Genomic DNA, 22,862 nt, shown 5'->3' on the forward strand with positions numbered 1-22,862 from the left:
TGGGGTACCGCTGGGGCATGGGGATTGTTAAGAGGTCTCCAGATATCCTAGTATGCAACCAAGTTTGATAAGTAAATTGAGAAGACCAGTCCGCCTTATCCCATAGCTGTAATAAAACACAAGCTGAGCCCAAACCTGAAGCACTAATTCATATTTTCTCCTTTGCCACCTTTGTTTTACTCTTCTTAACTAGAGTTCCTTTCTGGCCTCTAACTATAGTTAAGGAGAATATTCTTAGATGATCTTTTTAGACATTGGGCTTAGAAAAGCTGAAGAAATGTCTATATTTGAATATCCAAATCAAAAGGAAGGCTGGAACTAACTTGTAGGGCCCTCTGTGGTCTAGCAGGCTCTCATCTCTTTGACTTCCCCTTCTTCCCCTGCTGACCTTTGCTGGCTACTCTTCTGTTCCTCAAACATGTCAGGCACATTCCAGTTTCCTTGTGTTTTTTTTTTTTAAAGAGAGAGAATTTTTTTAAAAATATTTTTTAGTTTTCGGAGGACACAACATCTTTATTTGTATGTGGTGCTGAGGATCGAACCCAGGCTGCGCTTGAGCCACATCCCCAGCCCCTCCTAGTATTCTTCCTGTCCCTTTTGCCTAAAATGCAGATACTCCTGGAGGCACAAGACTTGTTTCCTCATCTGCTTTAACTGTCAACTCATGATGGTCCCCTTCTTCATAATAAAAAACTCTGATATATTTTGTCTGTCCCACCCCAGGACAATGAGGCAGAGTCATGTTTCATTCACCCCTGAATCTTCAAGTGCACCTCCCTTATTCTTATAAGCCTCACCCCAAAGCCTCAAGTTCCCAACCTTGGAAAGAATTAATGAATAATGGATGAGTTTACTGAAGTCAAAAGAAGTAGGCCTTTTCCTTCCTTCTGTAATCCTACTCAGAAATTTAGATAAGCCCACCATTAAGCCTTCAAGTCCGGCAGCCTGGATTCCACCACTTCTACAAGCTTCAGTTTTTGATATAGTCAAGTTTGACAAGCAGTTTGATGTCACTGGGTTTGAAGTCTCCTAGTGTGCTGTGATCCCATAAACCATCAACAGGATTCACACATTGAGGAGAGTATGTCATATCTTAAGACTCCTAATTTGAGATGCCACATTTTCACAGGGTAGCAGGGCAGTTTTTTCATGAGGACCAAAGATAAACCTTTTTAGTCAGCACGCACACACAAAAAGCTTTAAGTAAAAACTATGATTTATACAGAACATCCACCAGTCTTTATTTGATTTGACAAAATCTGCATTATTAAAAGACAGGTAACAAAATTTGAGCTTATATTGAATTTGACAAATTAAGTTCTATAGTATCTAAGATATTATATAAGAAATATCAACTGAGGGGGAAATAAAATGATCACATGCAGATCTCCTGGCAAAGGGGGAACTATATCTGCAGGTGAGGTCCAGAGTGCGCAGCGCATTAAAAAAAACCCTAGAGAAAATGCAATTAACTTACTTGGGTGAAATTCTGCTCCTTTCAGGGGGAAGAAGAGGTGGAAAAGAGGCAGGAATTCAAAGGCATATGCAGAATGGCTTCTCCATTTCAAAATGGTAACAAAAATATTTAAATCATGGCACTAGGGCACCTTTGAGGAAAAGAACACCTTAACCAGAGTAGGCTCATTGCATAATATTTTAGTAATGTGTATAATTTTCAAGTAATGAAGCAGACTTAAAAGATAATTTCATTTAAACAGTGGCTATCTGTTTTTCTTCTCGCCCTCTGGCGCTGGATCTGTTTCAGACTCACAGGGACACTTTTCCACACAGTTTCTAGGGAACCATCCTCTTATTCTTGAAACACCTGAGGAAGAAAATGAAATTGAGATGAACTAGTCAGATGTACTGCAATGACATTACGGGAATCAACAATCCTGTTACTTCAGGTTAATAAGGCTTTGTTAGCCTCGCCCCCCTCCACTAGCATTTATAAGCACAACTTAAGGGATAAGAAAGAATGGCTCCTAAATGCTTCTGACAAGTTGAAAAGATATTCCGCAAAGTCCATTATCTGGGAAAAGGGCCAATGTGGCTCCAGACCACTTAACTGGAGTCATGGCCTTTTCCATATGGGCAGTTGCTTACGTTATATGACTATGAAAGGCATTTTGACACAGTCACACTGCATCCATCCTGGGGAAATAGCTCCCTAGGGCCTCTGAATTTTCTTCTTAGACTTTTTCTAACATATAAAATTCTTTATCAAGGTTGCCCAACCTCTCATATGGAGTTAATCTATAATTAACCCTGAATGTTTTTCAAAAGCATCCTCAGCTGATCTTTACTTCAAAAAGAAACAATTCTAGGGCTGGGGATGTAGCTCAAGTGGTAGCGCACTCGCCTGGCATGTGTGCAGCCCAGGTTCGATCCTCAGCAGCACATACAAAGATGTTGTGTCCGCCGAAAACTAAAAAATAATTATTAAAAAAAATTCTCTCTCTTTAAAAAAAAAAAAAGAAAAAAGAAAAAGAAACAATTCTAGAAGAATTAAAACAATTCTAAAAGAAGAAAACAAAATTTCAATTCATTTATTTTTATAAAAAAAGGTGAATATTCATTCAAAGTGGGAGCATGAAGCACAGGGCCTTGGGGTCAGACTCTGGAGTTAGCTTGGGTTTGAGCCCGGGTTCCACCTGTTTTTAGTGTGTGGCTGTAGGAAAATTGCTTGGCCTCTCTGTACTTCTGTTCCCTAACGAATAAGATATAAATAATAACATAACCTAAGAGGTCTGTTGGGAACTCTAATACTGTTCAGCTGAGGCACTTATACAAGCACCTGATACATTGAGAGCTCTAGTGTTAGCTGTCATTATAGAGACCTGATCATTACAAGGGCTATATAGAAACAGAAGAGGCTTCTTTTTATTGCTTAATCATGTGCCTCTCTACGCAATTCCCCAAATGCATTGGATATGATTATTTTTAAAAGATATTGTTGTAAAATTTGTAATCATTGCTAGCACTCTTGTCCTTTAAACATACCCTTCCACTTCCTTACCTTCTGCAAAGGAATCATCAAGAATCTTGTCTCCATACAACCAGTATCTGAAATATTTAAAAGATTAAATTTATATTTTTTAGGTTAGATGTCAATTTTGTCATTAAGGAAGAAATGAAGTACTTCTCTATTGCTTACCGTAACCCTCTTGTGGCCAAAATGAACTCCCCTTTTCGTAGCTGTATTCGAGGTTCTTCAGTGCAAGGGATTGTGAAGATGGTTTTGATTCCTTTATTCAAAGGACAACAGGAACCACTATAATCTTCTGTGACTTTATAACGAACCTATTATCAGTGGTAAGAAGAACAATTTGAGTATTTATTCATCTGAGTTCAAGTTTCAATTTAAATTTTTAAAGGTAGACCCAAAATATCTAGAGACAAGCCTTCCCTCCCAGTTTCCCATTCATCTTCCCCCACAGGAGGCAAGTGCTATGTTTAGTTCTCCGGCTTGTCTTACCCTTCCTTTCAAGCACACAGTTGCTAAGAATTAAATTCCAGTACAGCACCAACCAGAGAGCTTTCCAACAATGATGGAAATCTTCTATCTGCTGTACATCTGTGGTATTCAAGGGGTGGCTACTAGACACACATAGCTATGGAGCACTCATAATGTCCACAGCAAGTACAATAAGGAACTAAATTTTTATTTTAACTAATTTAACTTAAATAGCCATATGTGCCTAGTGGCATCGAATCTGACAGCACGGTTGTAAGAATGGGTTTCACCTAAACAAGCCATACTGAGGACAACTATTTTTCCTTGTTAGCAATATAAATTGACTAAGTTCCCTCTGAACCTGCAGTGCATACTGTTTAAATGAAAACAAAATTGAACAACATCAAATTTCAACAAACGTATTACAGTATGTATTATTTAAAGAAAACCAAACATTGGTGTCTCCTCAAGGGCAATTAAGAAAACTTTGCAGAAATATAAAGCCTGAAAATAGAATTAAGAATTACTTACACTTCTGACTCTTTTATCTGCTTTTTGTTTCAATTGTTCTATCTGAAAGATAGAAAAGGAAAAACTTAAGGCTCTTGTCTCAATGTTGAAAACCAGCCTACAAACTCCCAACTTTTCAGCATTAATTCATATTGCTGACAATTTAAAGGCTCCCTGTCTTTCTGGCACAGGAACAAAAGCCTGTGGCTAGAACCAGAGGCTGAGAGTGGGGCTTTCTCCTCAGAATTCAGACTGATAGCTCCATCTATATTCTTGCAGTACCTACTACTGCCCAGGAACCAGGAGATATGTCCTCTGCTCTTCCAGACCAGTGCCCAAAGCAAAGACAGAAATTCACTGATTCTTTAGACACAACAAACTGCAGAACTTATTACCAAGAGGTTCAATTAAGTCATTATCATAACTCACTTTTTGCCCTTAATCAACAAGTATTAAATAGTACCATATTAGACATGATAGGAAGTAAAGGTAACATAGTTTCCATTGTAGAATCTTGTCAAATTAAGTAAAAGACATAAGACATGAGAATAAATAAAATGTGAGACCTCATAAGCTACAAGGACATAAGACACGAGAATAATTGAGACCTCATAAGCTATAAGGTTGTTTAGATGACTAATGCCCAATGCAGATGAGTCTGGAGTGGGCAGGCTGGACTATATGGAACTGGTCCTAATAGCAGACAAAGAGGAGATCATTTGAGAGAGAGACAAAATAGTGTGGGCAATGTTAGGGGGCAGGAATATTCAAGGAGTTCATATGACATTGTAGGTTGTAAGACAGTTTTAGGTAAGGTTTTGTAAAACTAAGTTAAAGAATCAGGACTTCGTCACACAGGTTTGAAGAGTTCAGGAGATAAGAGATATGATAAAGGAGTATTTTATTAGTATTAGATTCATTTTGACATACTGAAAACATTTGCATTATTATGTTACTATAAAATGTCACTGTATTGAGGGGAATAAGGGGCACATGGTGAGGCAAAAAAGGAAGAGCTATTTGAACAAATGTACTCACCGTTAAGCTGTACGGGTGACAGTCTTCTCTTATGGGCCACTCCAATCCATCTCCTTCAGGGACCCCTGACCATGTAAATACCTGGGTAAAGTTCTTCCATTTACTTCCCATATCATAAGGAAAAACAAAGACTTCATCTAGTTGGTAATATTGAATTCGATCTTTAGCCTGTGGATAACAAAGATACAAAATGGCAGACACCTCTGTCTTAAGTGGCTCCAATAATACATTACTGAGAATACTTTTCCCCAAAATTTATATTATCCTTACAAGTACTTTCTTTTTGTTGTAATGTAGTGCACCCATAAGACAGCTTTATCATAACAGAGGAAGAACTTGACTTAGAACACCAACCTAGATGCCATGTTACTCAGGGTTTCCTTTAGGAATAAGCATTTGAAAAGGCTTAATAAAAGAGTTGACTAACTTTATCCCATATATAGAAAAGCCTAAGTGTTTCTAGTTGTTTAACAGCACCAAAGGAGACAGGTTAAAAAGAAGGGATGCTCACAAATAGGTTCAGGAGAAAGTAAGGGTTTACTTAGGATGGACTATTGACTCAGAATCCAACTATCTCATAGGCTGCACCAAAATGCAGAGCTTTATTCCAGATCTCAGTGAAACCTGTGGAATGACCAGGAAGGGTGTGACAAGGGAGAGTAATCAGTTTTTGCTTTTTGTGATACTGGTGATTTAATCCAGGAGCATTCTACCACTGAGCTATATCCTCAGTTTTTTTATTTTTTATTTTGAGACAGGGTTCTACTAAGTTGCTGAGGTTGGCTTTGAACTTTCAGTACTTCCGTCTCACTTCCCAAGTTGCCAGGATTGTTTTATGAAAACATTCTCTAAAGACCAGCAGGTATGTGCAGATCTTTCTTTTTATATATATACCATTGACATATATATGTGTATACACACACACTCATTTGCATTTATGTATTATGCATGTTTAGGTGGTATAACTTTTATTCTAGTTTTTTTCCTTTGTAAATTCTAGGCATTAAACGGTTGGCTTTAACTTAGGGAAATAAACTAGCTTTGAATGTCTTAAGTTCTGCTGACACCTAGTGGTATAAACACACATTGTTTTTACATTCCAATGAGTGTAAGCCATATTGAAACTTGTGTAAACTTTAGTTTCTTGTAAATTCTATACATTTTCCATAAATTTAATATGTTCACTTACTCAAGTTTTTTACTCACTGGTAAGTGCCAGTTTTCAAATAACTCTAGATTTGGCATGGTATTTTTTAGAGAGACTTGGTCATTAGCAAAAAATATAATAGATGTCTATATATTTGTTATCCTTACTAGAAATGATACTTTGAAATACCTGATTATTAAGAAACATTATTTTATGCATAAACTTCCCAATTTTTAATAAAGTGAAATGAATGTTAATTTTCCTGTAACATGAATCTACTGAATTGCATAAATCTGCTCTCATCCAGTTAGCAAAAGATAACTTATTTTGCCTTTTTATAAACACAAACTTTAGTTTAAAAATGAACTGAATTTCAAAAATAGAGATCTTGGCTATTTACAAAGGAAGACTAGTAAAGATAACTGTAGTTTACAAACATAACTAAGACATGTCTTTGCCTAAAAGAAGCACTCAATGAAGTTGAGATTCTATACATATTATGTGTAAAAGATGACAGTAGTATGTGGTGCTGCTATGGGAAAAGGGAACAAGTTTAGAGAGTGTCAAGGAAGTATCCTTGGAGGAAATGATACCTAAACTAGATGTGAGGGACAAGGAATCAGATAAAAGAGAGAAAAGAGTCTAGAAGAGGGAACATTATGTGCATAGATACAGAAGCATAAGATGTATAAAGTATGAGCATGAGATGGAGTAGAGAGGGTGGGAAATAGGAGAGAAGCAGATAAGGGGAAGTCATAAAAAGTCTTATTATGTGTAACTAAGGAACTTGGACTTAAACCTGTATATCCATGGTCCTCAAAGCCTGCTTTGTAGGTTTCTTTGTGTCCCCCAAACCTTTTCTTTGTGTTCAGTAAAGTCAAACTATTTTCATAATAACACTAAGATGTTATTTGCCTTTTCATTGTGTTGGCATTTGCAATGGAGGGTAAAATTGTTGGCATCTTAGTAGGAACAAGATAGTGGCATAAAGTATTATCAGTAGCCATACATATTCTTTGCCAAGAGTCAACCTTCCATATCTCCATATTCACAGGTTCCACATTTGTGGATTCTACCATAAATTGAGAATATATTTTCATTTTTTTAAAATTCTAAGACATTAAAAAGAATTGTTTAATATGTAGCACTAGATAATGAATACAGATATTGAAACCAAGAAGTAGGGTACTGCTATAATAAAACCAAAATGAAAATACATTTTTTTAAAAAGTGCATCTGCATAAAATACGTACAGAACAACACAATGTAACAACTATTTACATAGCATTTACATTGTACTAGGTATTATAAGTAAACAAGAGATGATTCAAAGTATACAAGAAAATATGTATAATAGGTTATATGTCACTTTGTCATTTATGTGAGGTTCTGCAACACCCACACATTTTGGTTTTGGGGAGAATCCTGAAACCAATTCCTGGCAGATATCAAGGGATGACTAAACATATTTACAGTTAAAAAAAATTATGTAAGAATGTTCTTGAGGAAGCAGTAAAAATTATTATTTTTATTAAATCTGAATTCTCAAGTAGATGTTCCCTTTAATATTCTATATACCAAAATGGGAAGCATACATAAAGCACACCAAAGTAGTATAGTTATCCATAGAGAAACACTTGTTTAATTGTGAGCTATAAAAAGCTATGTACCCAGCTTTTTTCACATAACACTACTTTTACTTAAAAGAATCAGTAATCAATAGACAAACTAAGCTTACTCAGACTCTGGTATTTCATAAATACTTTCTCAAAAATGAACAAAGTCAGGCTGTCACTTCACAGGAAATAGCTGACAGTAGTTGGTTACTATTGAAAAACTTAAGTTTTTCAAGTGAAAATTAGAATTTTAGAAAACTCATACTATAATTATGAATCTGACAGCTTTCCAAAATTTAAATTTTTTTTCCCATGAAATTGATAGTGATATGAATGAATGTGATATTTGAAAGGTGTGAACATTTGGAAGACCTGTATAGCCCAGTAAACCAGTGTTTTTCCAAATTACCAATGCATGATATTATGCAAAGCCACAAACTTGTAAAAGGACCATTTGCAGAGCAAGATAAGGCTAATGAATTTTAATGTAAAAGTACAAAAAATTTACTGACAAGAAATGTCACTTTCTTTTAATGTGGGATCAAAGAATATCTAATATCATCTAAAAGGCCTATTAAAATATTCTATCCTTTTCTACCTATTTATCTGTATGAGGTTGGGTTTTCTTCATAAACTTCAAAGTAACATTATCTCAACAGACTGAACGCAGAAGTAGATGTGCGAATCCAACTGCCTTCTGATAAGTCAGATATTAAAGAGATTTGTAAAAATATAAAACAAGGTCACTCTTTCCCATTTTTCACTTGGAAATACAAAACATTATTTTTTATTAAAATATAATGTTTTTTTTTTAATGAAATGATAAATATTTAAAAGTTTTCTTAGAAAATATGGCAATATCAATAAATTTAATACACATCATAAACAAAAGCTCTTCAGTGTCCTTAACAATTATGACAAATGTAAAATGGTGTTGAAACCAAAAAAGTTTGAGAATTGCTGCTGTAAACTGAAGTTCACAAACTGGTTATTGGGGACTAAATATATCCTACAGATAAATTTGGGTTTTTATTTGGCTCATAAAGGGTTTTTTAAATTGGAATTGCTTGTTAGCATTTGAAAGCTTAGAGGACTTCTCACAAAATCAAGATCTCTAACTTCTTGGGAAAAAAAAATTAGAACATATTTCAATATTGACAAATATTCCCTCATGGCAACACTCAGCTTTGACTGTCAGGTAGCTTTCTAATACACAAGGTGGACCTCCTTCTTTAGGTCGTCTGCATGTCCCCTCTAGGTATTTGGGGTTTTGCCTTCTGTTAGAATCACAAGGGATAGAGTGTATTGAGGTCTGCGACAAAGCCTCATCTGAAGTCTAAAACACTTCTGGCACCTTTCCAAATGGGAAGCCTTATCCTCTAGTGTGAGATAATGACCAGGTGGTTTAATATGTGGCTTATATACCTCTTTAGCAACTCAAGTGTATGTGAAACATATTTTTGTAGGAGTTATATTAAATGGAAATAAATGGAAATGTTTCCTATATTCATCTTTTATAAGGCAGGCAAATAAAGAAATCATTTGGCTGCCAAGTTTTGACTTTTAGGCACTTAATCTGGTCTGTTAACAGTACTTTATTTATATTGAGGAAAAATCATTAAAATTTACCTTCTCTTCAATCCATGATTCAATAGAGGTTTTGTTTCTGAGAATTATTTTCATCTGGAAATTAAATGATAGACAATAAAATTTACTAATGTGACTTTGGTTTATTTAAGATTATTATCTTCATAACAATTCTCTGAGATAGCTTTTATTGCTCCTTTCCAAATATAAAGGCACTGAAGATGACAGAGGTTAAGTAACAGTACATAGCCCATCTGACTTTAAAAATTTTGTTCTTTTTTTTTGGGGGGGGTGGCAGAGAGGCTAACTAGGGATTAAACTCAGGGGCACTCAACCACTGAGCCACATCCCTAGCCCTATTTTGTATCTTATTTAGAGACAGGGTCTCCCTGAGTTGCTGAGTCACTTTTGTTGAGGCTGACTTTGAACTTGAGATCTTCCAGTCTCAGCATCCGGAACTGCTAGGATTACAGGCGCGTGTCTTCTAAAGTACTTGTTCTTAACCACTTCGCAACAATACCTTCCCACAAAAATGATCATACCAATCCATCATCAAATCTGAATCTCGTATTTTAATTAAAATTCATGTTTAAGTATTATTTTCAGACCAAGTTTTTCAGAGTATTAAAAAACATGGGTATAATCAATTCAATCAGTACTTAAATTTTGCTATTATTTGAATTTTATATTTGTGACTAATGTATTTATAACAATTAAAAATAACTCATTCCAGATATTCTGCTTACCTAAATGTATACAGTCTTTATTCTATTATCTCATTTTCTTACATATGACTACTTCCACTCAGGTTGTTTTTATACTTCAGAATCTTAGTATATTTCTTGTTATAGTTTTGTTTCGTTTTTGGCACTGAGGATCAAAACCAGGGCCTAATACATACTAGATGAGAACAAAGCTACAACCCCAGCCTTTTTAAAATTTTGTTTTGAGACAAGGTCTCATTAAGTTGCCCCAGCTGACCTTGAACTTGTGATCTTCCTGCCTCAGCCTCCCAAATAGGTGGGATGACAGGTGTATGACACTGTGCTCAGCTTTCTAATATGATTTTAAATTACAGGCATTAAGGAAAAAAATTTCAAAGAATTTGGTTCCAGGCTAATAGAAAATAAAAAGTAAAATCAAAATCAGCTTATTTTAAAACCAGGAGTTCAAAAAAAGGTTGAATGCTGCATCAAAGCTCTAAGGCCCAGCAGTTCTAATCTGTATTTTGCATTTCCTTGAAGTCTGCTTGTGACTTTACAATGTCTAAAAGGCACATCAAAAAACAACTCTGAACCAGGAGTCCCTCTCATATTCCAAAGGCCTACCAAAACACTTGGCCTACAGTAGGCTTTCAATGAATAAATAAATTAAGCAAATAAAACTCAAAATAGGGCTGAGGATGTGGCTCAAGCGGTAGCGCGCTCGCCTGGCATGTGTGCAGCCCGGGTTCGATCCTCAGCACCACATACAAAACAAAGATGTTGTGTCTGCCGATAACTAAAGAATAAATATTAAAAAAATTCTCTCTCTCTCTCTCTCTCTCTCTCCCTCTCTCTTTAAAAAAAAAAAAAAAGAAAAAAAAAAAAACTCATAATAACTGTTTTTTGGTCCCTTCATAGCCAGGTCCTCCTCCTCTGTTTTCTCAAAGCACTTTGTGCATAAATCTATGATATACACATGACTCTGTATTAGCTGTTTACTATTGATTATAAGTTCACTAAGGGTTCCCTAAGGAACCTCTTAATTTTTATTATTGCAGCCTCAGAAATTATCAGTGTAATTCATCACAGAGTAGGCATTAAAGAGCAACTATTTCATGGGGTTGTTATGAAGGAGCTGACACACACAAAGCACCTTGCATGTAAGCGCTCAACAAAAGTGTTAGCTACAATGATGACTACTATTATTATTAGATATATACTGTTATGAAATAATACTAATAATTATGTTTACTGAATACATGAATGGGCAATCTTCAGTAAGTCATTTAACCTTTTTGAGATTCTATCTGTAAAAGAGAAGACTGTAATATTCTTCTATCAACTTCTTTTAGGGGTGATGTGAAGATCAAGTAAGACTGTATAGTGAGAAGAGCTTTCTCAACTACAAAGAGCTATGGCACTCTAGGTTAGCATTTCACAAATTAAATCCATTATCTAGAAATTCTGGCAAAAATTACTTCAAAATTTTTATTATCATCGCTAGTATAGAGATGATTAAATTATTTACCCATATGGAATAAGCAAAAGTAATGTCCACCTCATACAGCATACTTTTCAAATGTAGACTTTTCTTTCTCATTACAATAACATGACAACTTTTAGCCAGAGATAACTAAGGAACTTACCTGAATAAAAAACAACATCCCAACAGCAATGGTTGTTCCTAAAGCTAATCCCAAGGCAAACAAGGTGGCAGCAAATGCAGCTAATCCAAATGGAACAATTGGAAGAGGATCTCTCCGGGCTGCACTCATATCAATCTTTACTGTGTTCCACCCAAAGGAGAGCTATATATAACAACAACGACAACACACTCGAAATGCTTGGTTGTGGTAACTGCTCATACTCTGCTGTAACATTTAAAACAACATGATCAAAAAGATGATAATCGACCCTGTGACCAAAGCAAATACAACAAACATAACTGTTTTTAACGAGTTCTGTGACTTGGGCTCATACTAATATGTATATCATTCTTAGTATTCTTTTTTTTTTTTTTTTTTTGCAGTATTGGAGATTGAAACAAGGGCCTGGGGCATACTAGGTAATAATGAATTACATCCCTAACCCCTTCCTTATTCATCAGTGTTACCATTTTTGTTGTTTATTTAGAAAGAGGTCAACCCCATAAACATGAATATACACAGAAAACATTAGACACCCATGTAAGCTATAACTGTCTCCTGCCTTCTGCTTACTATTCTGCCTTTCCAGTGTTTTCCACAGCAGCAAAGATAGCCCAGCATTCATCTATTTCTTTTGTCATGTTTCACAATCAGTGGTCAAGAGCTGGTAAAATGCAGGCCTGCAGAGTGTGAGTACATCTGGTCTGTACAATATTTTAAATTATCAGAAGTTAGGTGCCAACATTTAAAATTAGGAGATTTCACATAAAAATTCAAACTCTTAGATTTTTCTTGAAAAATTAGAAGATCTAGCATTACTGGGCTAAGACTCTCAGAAACCATAAACTGGCTACAATCAAATACAGGTTGTCCCCTCTGTCAATGACGTGTATCCTCCCATTTGCCACAGTCCCTTCAGACCTGTGTCTCTTGTTTTCTTCCAGATCTCTTTAGGGATTTATATTTGTGACCTGAACTTTACTTCATGACAACTTTCCCATAAATCAACTCAAACTGTTACTGGTTTAATCTATTCATATATTAGGGTGTGTGCCTGCTCCTTTCAGGGCAATGGAACTAAAAATGAACAAAACTAATCCCAGCAACTCAGGAGGCTGAGACAGGAGGATCACAAGTTCAAGGTAGGCCTTCACAACTCAGTGAGATCCTATCTCAAAATAAAAAACATAAAGAGCTGGAGATGTAGCTCAGTGGTTAAGCACCCCTGGTTCAATTCCCCAGTACCCTCCCCCTTAAAAATAACAAAAGAACTACAACCTGCCACACAAACAGGAAACAGAAAGTATTAGTGTGTCTTTTTCTTCTTGTTCTTTTTTCTTCCTTTCATTTTTTCTACTGTCACTATTAATTTAAAAACTAATACATAATGTATACTGAACTAATTTTTAAAACTAATAAATAATGTATATTGAACTAAAATAATTATCAACTCCAAGTAGAGTATATAAGGTAAGTTTCCGAAACAAAATAATCTTTCATCTTAAAGATTAAGTTTAAATTTTTTTTTTAAACAGTAACTGATCGAGAGAGAAAGCAAAGTGGGTTTCCTACCCAAATCACAGTATATTTCTGAAAGGAACTTCTTAAACAATCTTATAACTACCACTTAATCTGACATGACTGATATTATAACAAACATTGTCACTTACCCGATTATACAGTTGTGTGTACATAGTCATAACAAAAATGAAAGCAGCATGGATACAACCCAGTGGTGCTAAAAGGAGAAATAGCGTGAAGGAAGCATGATTTTGGTAACCACAACAGTTGTTGATCCAAGGACAGTGATGGTCCATCTTCATCACACATCTAACAAGAAAAATTTACATGAAACATGAAGCAGAAAATCCCTTCTACTTTAAATTACTTTGGTCTTCAAACAATCAAGAAACTAGAAATCTAGTATGTCCATAAGTCACAAGGGAATTATATTTCATGGAAAAGAGAAATATTTATGAGGTGTTATACAATATGGACAGTTAAATACTTAACAGCCCAAGAAAGGGCAAGATTTATAACAGCTGCTGAGGAAAAGATATCTGTTACAAGTGTCTTTCTTTAAAGGAGCTGGGAGGCCCACCAAGAGGCTCATTATAAATGAGCATGGTTTCTGGTTTTTCTCTAGTACGGAAATGCAGTGATTGACGCAGAGTACAATAGTGACTAAACAAAATCACTTATGAAGCTCCACTAGGGTTCATGAGCCCAGACAGACACTTATAACTTCCTTCCTTCCTCAGTATACTTCAGATAAGCAAAGTCTTAATGTGCTTCTGTTCTATAATTTTGCTAAAGGAAAATTTCCTGGCTTCAAATCAAACTTTAGTTGTCTCTGATGGCTCCCTAAATTTCTCAATGATCAGTGGATTTAGCTGTTTACTATAAAAAGTCCTGGCTTATTTCATATTTTTAATAGTGATTTAGTTTTCTTTCCATTAAGCTTTTGATATTAAAAGATCTACATAAAGAGTAAAATTTTATCAATAAGTAATGGAAAAAGGAGAAGGCTATAATTAAGACTCAGAACATTCTAAAGTCAGTCAAGATGACAGTCAACAAACACAATCCTAGTATGGAAATAAGCTAAAGGTATAGCTCTTTATTCCACATTTGCAGGGCAAGAGGGAAAGAATATATATTTTTCTAGAAAAGTGTTTTTTTACTTGTAATAAAAAAGAATAAAACATTATCTGGATTGACAGATATAAAATGGAGATTATATATACTTAAGCATTTTTATGAAATTTTTGATATAGTGGTCACCTTGCAGAGAATAAAACTAGTTTCTATAGTTGTGGTAGAAACTACAACAGCAACAAAAAGACCAACAATCAAATTTATCAGCTCCCAATGACAAACTCACCTGTTACACTTTCTGCAGTGATGTGAACGTGGTGCCTTGTATGCTTGGCAGACTTTACAATATTGGAGATACATGCTATCTTGAGAATTTTCCTTGGCAGCAAAATATAAACAAAAATATATTATATACTTGATCTCAAGTCAAGCTTTGTGAATAAATGCTTTCCTTAGAGTATAAATTTCTTTCATGGGATATAGGAAGTGGATGGAATCTTTTTTCTTTGTGGTGCTAGAGATGGAACCTGGGCCTTGCGTACCTGGCAAGTTCTACTTCTGAGCTACATCCCCAGCATAAAGGAGAAACAGAATTTCAACACATTTGTAGTCTTTTTATCTGAGCTAAAATATTTTTTAAATAACAAATCTGTGGTAAGAGCTGCTTCACTCTCCCAATTACCCAGAGGTCATTTTTAATTTTTCTTCCCCATGTTCCACCTAAATCCAATGTCATTAGTGAGTTCTACTTACCCCAAATCTTAGCAAAATGGGAAGACTTTAGAAAAAGGTAGCTGACAATTTAGCAGGTATTTTAGAGGGAGATCTGAGCATGAGTTGATAGTTTTTCTGAAATTACTCCCTTCTTGATATTACGAGTCATCTCTCTCCATTTTAATAATTTTGTAGTTTCCTTGACTGTAATTTCTAATTCAAAATACATACAGTCAAAATAATATTCCTAGATATATAACTCTGTCAGAGCTGCTTGAAAAATCTCTAGAAACTTTCTATGGCCTAAGAATATCTCATATATTCAAGACCTCCCATGAGCTACCTGGTTTCATCATTATCTGCAACCTTCATAATCTTTTTTCCAGTTACAAGGCTGTTTGCTGTTTCTGAATACGTGCCCCCATTGTTCCCCCAACCTGAAATGCCCTCTTCTTTGTCTGCTCTGCAAACTCTCACTTCTTTCATAGATCCCCAGCTGAAAGTGTTCAGTTCTTCTAATTTCAAAAGCACTCATCACATTGTCTTTATAGTTTAGTAATTTGCACAATGCATTGGTTTGCCTCCTAGGTTAAAATTTTTTCAGAATATGAACTGTCTCACCCTTCTAAAATAACACACTCACACAGAATACACTGTTTCTCAAACTTTAGACATACCTAAGAATCATTTGAGACTTTTGTTAAAATAAGGATTCTGATTCAGAAGGTCTTCAGTAGAGCACAGGATTCTGTACTTCTTAGAAGTTACTAAGTAACATCCCTCAGCAAGAAACATGGACATTCATAAGCACAATCTAACAATTTTTAAGAAGTTATAAATTGATTCTTACTATATTTTCCAATGTTTATAATTTCACTACAATGATTTAAACTAGTAACTCCTTAAGTGTTGTTCTGAGGGATGTTAATGTATTACACAGGAAAAAAAAATCTACAGCCAAATTGCACGGTGAACTTATAAGAGGGGTATATGATATGCTGTGTTTCCTTATCACCATGAACTCAACCACCACCCCAATGTTTTTTTTCAAATGTAGATGAGTATTCAATAAAATTGCTTTGAGAAAAGCTAATTCAGATCACTACTTTCAAGCAGATATGAAATAAATTCTCTGAGAATAAATGATCAGTGAGCAATTGGAGTAATATGAGGATAAACAACAAGCTATGTTTGATATTACTGGTTGGCAGATTAGGCAAAAAGTAAAAACAAAATTATCAATGTTAAAAGGAAATCTTTCTTACCGGTTTCCACCCCAGAGGGACAAAGCCAGGACCAACAAACATGGCATTGAAGTAATTATAAAGAATCATGACAGTCCAATTTATTAACATGATGAAGTTCACACTTCCTCCAGTTGTATGTAAGGGCCAATACCACAACACAGAGTCGATCATGGCCATTGTAGAACATATTGCTATAACACCAAGGGCTATTATGGGACCCCAGTGACAGAGTCTCTTTAATTCTTGGAGATTCTCAAACTTGATAACTGAGCAGAATGCACCCATTTTGGTGAAGAAGAATGCCTTCCTACTTCTAAAGGGTTACAGATTTTCTTTTTCTGTGCATACATTTCCACATGCCACAAGTCTCTGTGTGTTCCTTAACTGTCATGCCATCAAGTTATGAGACGTTAATGCAGATTATGCCATTTTCAGTGTTAAGCACTCAGAGCTCTTTATTTTAACTAGGAGAATCCAGTATCTTGGTTTGAAAATCAACCTAAAAAAAAAAAATGGGAAAGTTCAGAAAAAAATTTTATTATAATATCATATTTGTTAACTCCATAAATCACCCAAATAACAATCTCTCTACAACAGAATGAGTATTTTATCAAATGTCAAAAATAATTACTTTTGACTTATCCAAAATACAATTCAAGTTTGAATGGCAGGCACATTGGATATGTTTCCAAAACAGTTTTAATTATTTGTTTTCAATTCGTCAGGGCACTGTGACTGTCCACTGTTTCGTGCCAGGGCAAATAATTTTAGAGCTGGGAAGGCTGGGCCTTAGAGCTGCTCTAATCCAGTTTCCTTTCTTCTGTCCCACAGAATAGAAATTGGCTTAGAGAGATAAAGTGATTAAACCAAAGTAACAAGTATTTAACAACTGAGCGAAGAATAGAAGCCAAGTCAGCGAACTTTTTAGGGATTTCTAAGATGCCTCTTTTGGAGTTCGGAATTAAGCTTAAGCATGAACCAAACTTGGCTCACATTTGCTTGCAATTGTCCCCAAACACCAACATTAACAGTCTATTGCGGCCAAAGGTTAAGGATTAGGAATGAAAGCAAAGGGAGTGCGCAGGGAGAGGGAGGAAAGGAGAGAGAGAAAAATCACTACATAGTAATATGAGAACGAATATAAATGAGAAGAGTTGAGACGAAAAGAACTTCCTGCGGGGGCGGGAAAGGTTCGTAGGACGGAATTTATGACTGACTGGAGTGAGCGGGGAGAAAGGAGCTGAGATTTACGGATAGCAGAGATTCTGGGATATAGGGGCGACAGATTCCTACACGGCGGATGCTGCTGCTCTGTGCCTCAGTTTCCCGCCCATGTCATGGAGCACAGCGTCTAGCAATCCTCCCTCTGGGGAGAAACGTCCTAGTAAGCGAGGTGGGTCTCAACCTTCTGGGGATTCTGGCCTCACTCGGGTGGAGCGAAGACCGCCCAAATCATCGTGGTGCTCCCTGCCTTGACTCCCACCTCCGTCAAGTCCTTGGTGCCCGCTCCTCGGCCATCGCATTTCCGGGGTGACCTGGGCTCACCCTGAACAGACTTTCTCCTCCTTGAATAACTCCATCATGGGCACCTCTATCCAGAACAAGCAGAAAGCAAGTCCTGATGGCCAGAGGCTGGAGTGCGGGACCCTCTCGGACCCGTGCGTCTCTCCACCAGCGCCCTCGTAGCGACTCTCCCGCGCAGGCCTCCTGCGCAGTCTCCGCTACAGCCACTTCCGGGGGATTCGCTGCATCAAATTTCCCCCGGGAAGCAGGCCTCTTGACCAGCAGCTTGGGAAGCCCGAGCCGTTTCCCAGAACGTGCAGGGAGGGGAAATGCTTTCAGTGATCCTTTAGAACATGCATGCTTTTGTGGGTACATTATTTGGGACGTATGTTCTTGGCCAATTTCTTAATCTGGAAGCCCGACCGGACTATAAAAGGCGCACGCAGCCCAATTTCCGGAGGACAGAGATTGCGAAGAACAACCAGGAAGCAGCTGGGTTGGGAGCTGTCCCCGGTTCTCCGCTTTGCTCCGCTTTGCTCCAGGGGTCCCTAAGCCGCGGCCCCCCGACTGGTCCTAGGCTCCGGCCCGGGTCCATCACTCCGGAGCTGCCATGTCATCCGATTTCGAAGGCTATGAGCAGGACTTCGCGGTGCTCACTGCAGAGATCACCAGCAAGATTTCGAGGGTCCCCCGACTCCCGCCTGGTGAGAACCCTGCCCCAGTCGGGCGGGGGCGGCCTGGAGAGCTGGGAGGCTGGGGGCGGTGGAACGCCGCCTGGGCGAGTGTCCCGCAGGCACGAGCCTGGAGTGGGCAGTGCTGGAGGCCCAAGTGGGGCACAGGACTTGACTTGGTTGAGGGTAGACTCCAAACTGAGTTGAAGGGTGGCTGAAAAAAACCTTCGGAATCTGAACCATCTGAATTCAAATTCCTACTCCAACGCCTTGTAACTTGTGTTCCCTTGGTAATGTTTTTCTGAGTCTTTTTTTTTTTTTTTTTTTTTTGGTAATATGAAGATGTGAGTATTCAAAGAAAATTATCGAAAGTACCAAGATCGTGGATCTGTAATATACAGCAGCGTTGTGGTATTAGGAATACTAACGTTATTATAATATGTGGCAGAGTAGAGTTCAGAGCCAGTATGCCTGAGTTCATATCCCAACTCGGCCATTTGTCTCTTGGGCAAGTTTCTTAACTTCTCACAACTTTCCTTTTTGGTAAAAAGCAGAGAATTGCCTCTTTCATAGGGTTGTTGCAGAGATTAAATGATATAATACATGTAAAGCCATTTCTTGGTGTGTTAGCTGCTATTATTGTTAGCATTTTCATACCTCTATCCTCATTTCTTGTGAAAGTGAGAATAATTTCTCTCACTTTTAAAATTCTACATCTCCCATCTGGAATTGTTTTTGATTTTGTTTGGTTGCTAGATTGTCAACTATGTGAAGATGGGAGCTGTGTCTGATTTCCTTCACGTGGGTTTACTAAGGGCTTAGCAAATGTTTATGTGAATGAGTAGATGATTATAATATATTTTGTGACTTATGGTGTGAGATACTGTTTTAGGATATCTCTTTCTCTAAGTACAGATTTAATTTGAGTAGTTAGTTACAGATAAGATTTTTACTTTTTGGCTTAGTTTTGTCATTGGGCTGCTGGACTTGACCCCTTCTGGGGTATATAGTATAGGAAAGAGTGGGGGTGACTTCACTTTTAGACCTTGTCAGTCAAATCCTTAATGACAGTAATAATTTCTCCTGGACCTAAGTTGTCACTCCTCTTTTCCGTTACCTGTTTCCCAGAAAGCTTTGTGTTTATAAATAATTTTTCTTCCTTTATTTCCCTGTTTTTCTTCTCCCCCACCTATTTTCTGTTAATAGGGATATTTGCTTGAAGCCAGGATCTCTGAATTTACACCCCACTCATCTCCTGAAGTCCCAGTTAGTTCTGCAGGAAGTGAATGGTGTCTTAAGGAGGTTTATGAGTTCAAGTAAGGGAACAAGAGGAAAAAACCAAGGTAGCATATACCACGGAGCTCTGCTGCCTCAGAGATTTTTGTGGAGAAAGTGGCTGATGCCTCATCACTTCACGATACATCACTTCGTCTCTTCTCTTCAGTTCTACTTTTCTCCACTGCCCAAGATCATCTTAATTTTGTTGTCATTGTTGTTGGAGACTACTTCCTTTGAATTGAGTCCCAGAGCCTCAGAATATCAGGACTTGTGGTTCCAGTTGCGTTTTTGCTCATTTTTTATTGTAATGGTTTTAGCAATAGAAACATTTCTTTGGGCTAATAGCTTTGTTACTGTGAAACTGTTTTACAAAGTAGCAGTCATTCATGGGTGCAATGTTGTAAAATGTTTTCAAGGAAACAGATTTTGTTACTATTGAGTTTTCCTTGTCCATTTTATTCTAATGTAACAATCTTAACCACATAGAAGGAAACATATGAATTAAGTACTTAAAGCCATACTACTCCTTAACTGTAGTATAATGTAAGGCCCAAACACAGCAGCTACATTTCAAATGAAAGGAGATTATATAGCAGGCTGGAAAAATGCTTATTTATTTGAATAACTAAATAAGTTTAGGATCCACTGGTTTCTTTCTTAATAATGATTTATGTTTGCTCTTTTTATAAACTAATTGATAAATATAAAAAGATTAAAAGTATTTCTATGTAGTTATGAATTTCTGATGCATCTTATGGACTAACAGAAATTAATATGTATAACAATGGAAAACCCAAAATGATTAAAAATGATTATATTCACCCCCCCCATTATTAATGATTGTGGTGCTCAGCTAATATTGACCCAGAAGAGATAAACTATATTCACTTGAGTTAAGAAGATTAAAACTGAATCAGACATTTAAGCCAAAGCAGTTTATTCTCCAATATAATAATTTATTTAAACTGAAGAAGAGTGGGTAGGATCTATTGAAATGAACTTTATTGTCTGCTATGGATGTACAGTGTATTAGTGTTACTTCCAAAGAGAATAGAAAAAACTGAACATTTAAAAACTTAAATTTAAAAGAAATTTTATTACTTTGTAATTTTTTTTTAACAATAAAAGAACTTTGCTCTTAGACTTAAGTGTTTGAATCTTAACTAATTTAGTAATTGGACTGTTGATATGGGTGAGTCCCTTAATATTCTTAAGACATTGTATTTGAAAATTGATTTTTAATCATTACTGTTCAGTGGAAATTTCAGGAAGATTGATGTGCAGAAACCATAACTAATAGTTTATTGTGAAGTTCTTTTCCTTTGGTGTGGGAGCAAATTCCTAAGAGGAAACTACTTATCCCAGGTACAGTTACATCAACCAGGTTTCTTGACAGATCTTGTAAGTTTTATTTTGCAATTATTTGCTTACCTCTCCATCCGATTGGTCTTCTGTAAATTTTATCACTTTGTGGCTGTGGTCAGAAATGTAACAAGAATGTAGTAAGCCAAAGTGGTTGAGACTGACTACTGACTATCAGGTCTGTTTAGAATTCCAGTTCTGCTACTTAGTAGATGTGCAATCATGGATAAATTGTTTGACTGCTATATGCCTGCCTGTTCTGTCTACAGAATGGGAGGAGAGGGGTTATAGTTAAACCACATAATGTTTTACAAATCAATTAAATAATAAAGCATGTAACACACTAGCACCATTCTTGCATAGAGAAAGTATGTGATAAACTAACCCTGTAGAGAAGTGATATTACTGCTGCTTCTGCTAAAAACACAGCAAGTAGGATTGGACAGAACCCAGCTTTTCAGAATTTGTCATTTTGTACTTTTAAAAAATTCTTTTTAGTTGTTGAAGGATCTTATTTATTTATTTTTTATTTATATGCAGTGCTGAGAATTGAACCCAGTGCCTCACACATGCAAGGCAAGCACTCTGCCACTGAGCCACAACACTAGCCCTAATTTTGTATGCTTAAAGGAATTTTGTACCTCAATTCTTGCTTCCTTTCTGTGCCTAACCTAGAGTGAAGTTTATTTCTCTTGATGAAGACTTACATTTGAAGGGAAGTGAGTGATCAGGGGCTTTTGGATATGAAATTGAAAAATTATATTTCAAACTCAAAATATCAAGGAGGGAATCAAGTGACAGAAGTCAAAGTAATGGGAAAGACACATATCTTCTAGAAGGAAATACTCAGGTCTGATGGGTTAGCTTTTTCGAGCTCTGAAACATTTAGGAGACCATCTAAATAACCATGTATGAATGTAGCTCTAACCCTGTTACATGATGGTCTCTGTTGCAAGATGGATGTAGGGAGAGAATTTAGAGGAGTATGTTTTTGTTAATGAATAGTGTGGTTTGCTTAAAATATATGTGGCTCTAGAGCTATAGTGTCTACATGTAGCTATTGAGTATTTGAAATGTAGCTAAATTAAAATGATAATATTTGGAAATGCACTCTACAGTCATGTATAACTAATTAGAACATATTTAAAAGGGGGAAATAATTTGGATATATTGGGTTAAATACTATTATAACTAAAATATGTTATTAAACTAATAATATTTTATTAGTTTTAAATTATTTATTTTTATTTTTTAAATTGTACCTACTAGAAAGTTTAAAATTACATATAATGATTTCTATTACATGTTTATTCCTCCAGGGAGTTAGTTGAAGGGATGGCTCCAGTCCTGATTCAGAAACTCACCTTGACCATAGTTTGCCCCTGGTCAGGAAACTAGCTACCTCACAGTTTCATGAGTTAATGGGCAAAGTCCAACTTTTTCAGTTCAGTATGCAGGGAAACAGCCTATGGATGTTACTGATGGCCTGGTTACATCTTACTTTTTAAACAGTGAAGCATTTATGGGTTTTTATTCATTTTAGAATAATATATACACATATATAAATAAATATTTGTGTATGTATTTGTGCACATAAATAAATATGTGTATGTGTATTTCTGTATTTCTTTGTGTTTTCTAGTTCTCTCTCTCTCTCCCTCCACCCCCTCTAATCGCAGGGGAATTACCCTAACCTTCAACAATTTAGTCCACCTAATGGCTTTATTGTTTAAAAAATTAACTAAATATGCAGAGTTGGGGATTGAACATATTAAACACATGCT

The 22,862-nt window shown here is 36.3% G+C and overlaps 2 protein-coding genes across 6 annotated transcripts in view; one reads left to right on the forward strand and one right to left on the reverse strand.

The window, feature by feature from the left end:
• Positions 1–1,241: 1,241 nt before the first annotated feature.
• On the reverse strand, positions 1,242–17,972 carry Zdhhc6 (zDHHC palmitoyltransferase 6). 4 transcript variants are annotated; one of them, XM_076834793.1, is made up of 11 exons: positions 17,810–17,972; positions 16,283–16,763; positions 14,590–14,681; positions 13,376–13,535; positions 11,706–11,867; positions 9,398–9,451; positions 5,006–5,173; positions 3,989–4,030; positions 3,158–3,303; positions 3,020–3,066; positions 1,242–1,825 (listed from the first exon to the last, which is right to left on the reverse strand). In XM_076834793.1, exons 2-11 carry the CDS (start codon positions 16,547–16,549, stop codon positions 1,722–1,724), a joined length of 1,242 nt encoding a protein of 413 aa, XP_076690908.1. In that variant the 5' UTR covers positions 16,550–16,763; positions 17,810–17,972; the 3' UTR covers positions 1,242–1,721. The 4 variants fall into 4 exon arrangements, with proteins under 4 accessions (XP_076690908.1, XP_076690910.1, XP_076690907.1 ...); XM_076834795.1 differs by having other exon boundaries at positions 13,376–13,443; positions 17,748–17,972; XM_076834792.1 differs by having other exon boundaries at positions 17,748–17,972.
• Positions 17,973–18,247: 275 nt separating this feature from the next.
• Vti1a (vesicle transport through interaction with t-SNAREs 1A) overlaps positions 18,248–22,862 on the forward strand; it is a 343,411-nt gene continuing 338,796 nt past the window's right edge. For both annotated transcript variants that reach the window (XM_076834153.1, XM_076834154.1), the window contains exon 1: positions 18,248–18,471. In XM_076834153.1, the coding sequence (XP_076690268.1) occupies positions 18,378–18,471 (94 nt within the window). In that variant the 5' untranslated portion in view covers positions 18,248–18,377. The remainder of the gene's footprint in view (positions 18,472–22,862) is intronic.

The sequence above is a fragment of the Callospermophilus lateralis genome, chromosome 15, assembly GCF_048772815.1.
Source record: "Callospermophilus lateralis isolate mCalLat2 chromosome 15, mCalLat2.hap1, whole genome shotgun sequence".
NCBI classification, from domain to species: domain Eukaryota; kingdom Metazoa; phylum Chordata; class Mammalia; order Rodentia; family Sciuridae; genus Callospermophilus; species Callospermophilus lateralis.

Bases quoted from the DNA above. Each gene is read 5' to 3' on its own strand.
- Zdhhc6 (XM_076834793.1), bottom strand. From the start codon at position 16,549: ATGGGTGCATTCTGCTCAGTTATCAAGTTTGAGAATCTCCAAGAATTA. The intron at 9,452-11,705 runs GTAAGTTCCTTA...TTTAATTTCCAG, and splicing joins GGATGTTGTTTTTTATTCAG to ATGAAAATAATTCTCAGAAA. The intron at 1,826-3,019 runs GTAAGGAAGTGG...TTTCTTCCTCAG, and splicing joins TGATGATTCCTTTGCAGAAG to GTGTTTCAAGAATAAGAGGA.